Here is a 3,030-nt window from a genome sequence, read left to right on the forward strand (position 1 = left end):
AGACGTCTCAAATTTACATCACTTTAGACTTTGCCCCACCGATAATACTATTCACGGTGGCGTTTAACCCAACTCGGTCGTAATGTTATTACATTAGTGAAATCAATGTCTACATTCATTTGAGGAAAAAGCCAGTTAAACCCCACATAAATCCAGTGCATGATTCGATAGTAAATTACCAAGGCTATGCATGCATGATATGTCAGATTCCACTCACCAAGTTAATAACCATGGCGCAACATCTCATAAAAGCATGGTGCCATTTGCAAAGACTTATGCATAATAGATAGGAGGCAACTACAGGTTTTGAGGTGATTCCACAGTGAAGGTGCACCGTACTGAAAACATCTGTCAAAACAAATTCAGGGACCTTAAGAAGGTTTTCACTTTCAGAACGAAGTGACCTAGCTGGTTGGTTTGTATTATGAAAATAGCAATGGATAGTGCATGCCCTTGTGCTGTACAATATCAGGGCGGTGACATCTATAGTTTCACGGTGCAAAACCGAACACTGGCCTAAACCACAATATACGTATTAATAACATATGGATGCACAAATCCTTTCGATATTTTTGATGGATGTAGTCGAAAGATTTATTTTACCGCTAAAAAACTATTAACACACAATAACATAATGATTACACAAATCACTGTTATCTATGGGGGTTTTACTCTCGGTTTCGTTCTTATTTTTTGTCACTGCCATCTAATAATGTGCAAAATGCCTTTAAGATAATATTCTGCACGACATTCAGCTCAACCCCTGTCAGAATTACATACAGATTAACCGTTATACCGCTGCTCACAAGGAGATAGGGACGTGATCGATATCATCAATGTTGAATCTGCCCATATCCAAAGGACATTCTAATGAAAAAACACATTATATGTCACGAAGGCAATTAATTTATTTCATGGCCGGTTTTAGCGGACACTATATACAATCAAATTAAGAGGTACACAGAAAGGTCATTTTGTGAATACGAAGTGATCAAAGCGTATCAGGTTTCCTATAATATAATGAAGGGTGAAAAATACCTGCGAGTCTCCTTGAGCATATCCTGTCTCACCTGATAAATAGAACGAGATATTTGAAGACTACACAAAATCTGTTGCTTGACCGCCTGGACTCTGCTTGTTACAACATCCACACGAGCGCCCGTGGTCATTGTTTGTTCTGCGTCTCCTGGATACGCAACATAAACTGAACAGAGCCACCAGACCCCTGCGGAAACTGCCTAAAAATATCACATACAAGAAAAACTTATATACAGCATTGAATTTGGCAAGGTTTTCAAACAACCCCATCAGCTGAAAGTCCAAGGGTTTCCGAACACTTGTGAAACTTAACTTGGCTCGGATGTACACCGAAGGCATGAGGAGTCCCACGTACATTATTCCACAAATGACACACACCAAAGTTGCTGCTGAACTTTCTGAAGACAAATCCAAACCATTGGACACCAGAGCGGCACTTACTCTAGTTGACATTCGCACCGACCGAGATGTAGTTTTAGTTCTGCTCTCACCGAAACACCGATCTGCTGCACATTTGATCAGAAGTGTAATGTCCATTAAGACAATTAACACCATGGGGATGAACACAGAAAACACTATCTCCACTTTCCGTAGCCTTTCAAGATCCCTCATACTCTCTAACATAGGGGCACACATTGCCATCTTCCGACTGATTCTCCTGACGATGTGAGTCCACAGTAGATAAAGGTAGGCCACCATTGAGAAGATAGCGATTGTTATGATGATACATTTAGAACGAAATTTCGTGCACCATCTCTTCCTCCGACGCTGTCCAAACTGCCAAAAGCACCGCTCCAGATGTGCAGATACTAGATACCACGTCCCAAGAAAGGTAGACAGGAATAAGGCATATGTTGTCAGTTGACACATCCCAGTGTGGTTGTAAATATCAAACACATTTCTGGAAATCCACAGGATCATTGAACACAACAGAAAGGTGAGGTCAGCCAGTCCAACGGCGGTCAGATAAATGCTCAAAGGGTGACGTCCCACTGGGGTAATGAGGAATGTGCAAACTATAAGAATATTTGTCACAATTCCTGTAGATAAGGCGGCTGGCATTGTCACAAGGTCTAGCTCTTTCTGAAGTTGCTCTAGTTTTGATAACACTCTGTATGGCTGAACAAACCGTTTGGTAACATTCGTCAACAGTCTTTCCGGACCCGTGACATTATCTGAAATACTGTGTATAAAATCCAAGGATACCGTTCCATTCTCTCCTTGCATGTCGTATGCCATTGCTGCATTTAGCCAACAACGCCGCGGCTCGAGCTCTTTAAAAGAGCATCCAGATGTCGATGGTGACGAACACGTAGCTACCACTGACTAATCAAACACAGTCCAACCATTTTTGTTCTGCTAAATAAATCCGTTGTGTGGCTAGCAGTGAGAGTTTGCCCACCTACAGGAAGCCAATCACTACACTGTAGCTAGGCTCGGCTTCATTGATTAACGTTCGCGTTCACACAGGACGGGCGGGCCTCGCTAGACGCAGCGTTCTCCCTCCGTTGACTGTGACAGACTGAAAGCCTGCCTTTCGAAGAGGCCGGGGAGATTACAAGCTGTCGCTGTACAGTTTAGTCAAGGGCGTGCATCATGCGCACCATCCTGAGATAATAGTCAGATCTTATTATACTGCATCATATTTCATTAATTTGGTACATGTTTCCAAGTAGGCACATAGAGTGTCTGGCTACTATAAGAAGTTTAAGCATCTGAATAAACTTGAAATCTTCTTTGACATGTTTTCATTAATGTTTGCTTTTACAGAGCACCAAATTGGTGAATATGTATCGATCAGTATAAAACCTTCATTATCTTTTCAATGAATGAGAATACCATTAACCAATGTCCTATTAGGACCGACCGTCTATTATATAAGGATTGGTGGGTTTTAGACAGAATATGTTTTTAGTGTTCCAAATCATTTTCTTTTGAAATCAATCAGCATGCCTCGTGAACAATTTATCTATTGCGGTAAATCCTGAAGAC

General features: G+C 41.4%; 1 protein-coding gene across 1 annotated transcript; it reads right to left on the minus strand.

The window, feature by feature from the left end:
• Positions 1-911: 911 nt before the first annotated feature.
• LOC139474872 (uncharacterized) lies at positions 912-2,491 on the minus strand. Its single transcript, XM_071258062.1, has one exon. It carries the CDS (start codon positions 2,275-2,277, stop codon positions 1,099-1,101), a length of 1,179 nt encoding a protein of 392 aa, XP_071114163.1. The 5' UTR covers positions 2,278-2,491; the 3' UTR covers positions 912-1,098.
• Positions 2,492-3,030: the final 539 nt, after the last annotated feature.

The sequence above is a fragment of the Haliotis cracherodii genome, unplaced genomic scaffold (assembly GCF_022045235.1).
Source record: "Haliotis cracherodii isolate W230 unplaced genomic scaffold, xgHalCrac1.p SCAF_3, whole genome shotgun sequence".
In the NCBI taxonomy this organism is placed as follows: Eukaryota; Metazoa; Mollusca; class Gastropoda; order Lepetellida; family Haliotidae; genus Haliotis; species Haliotis cracherodii.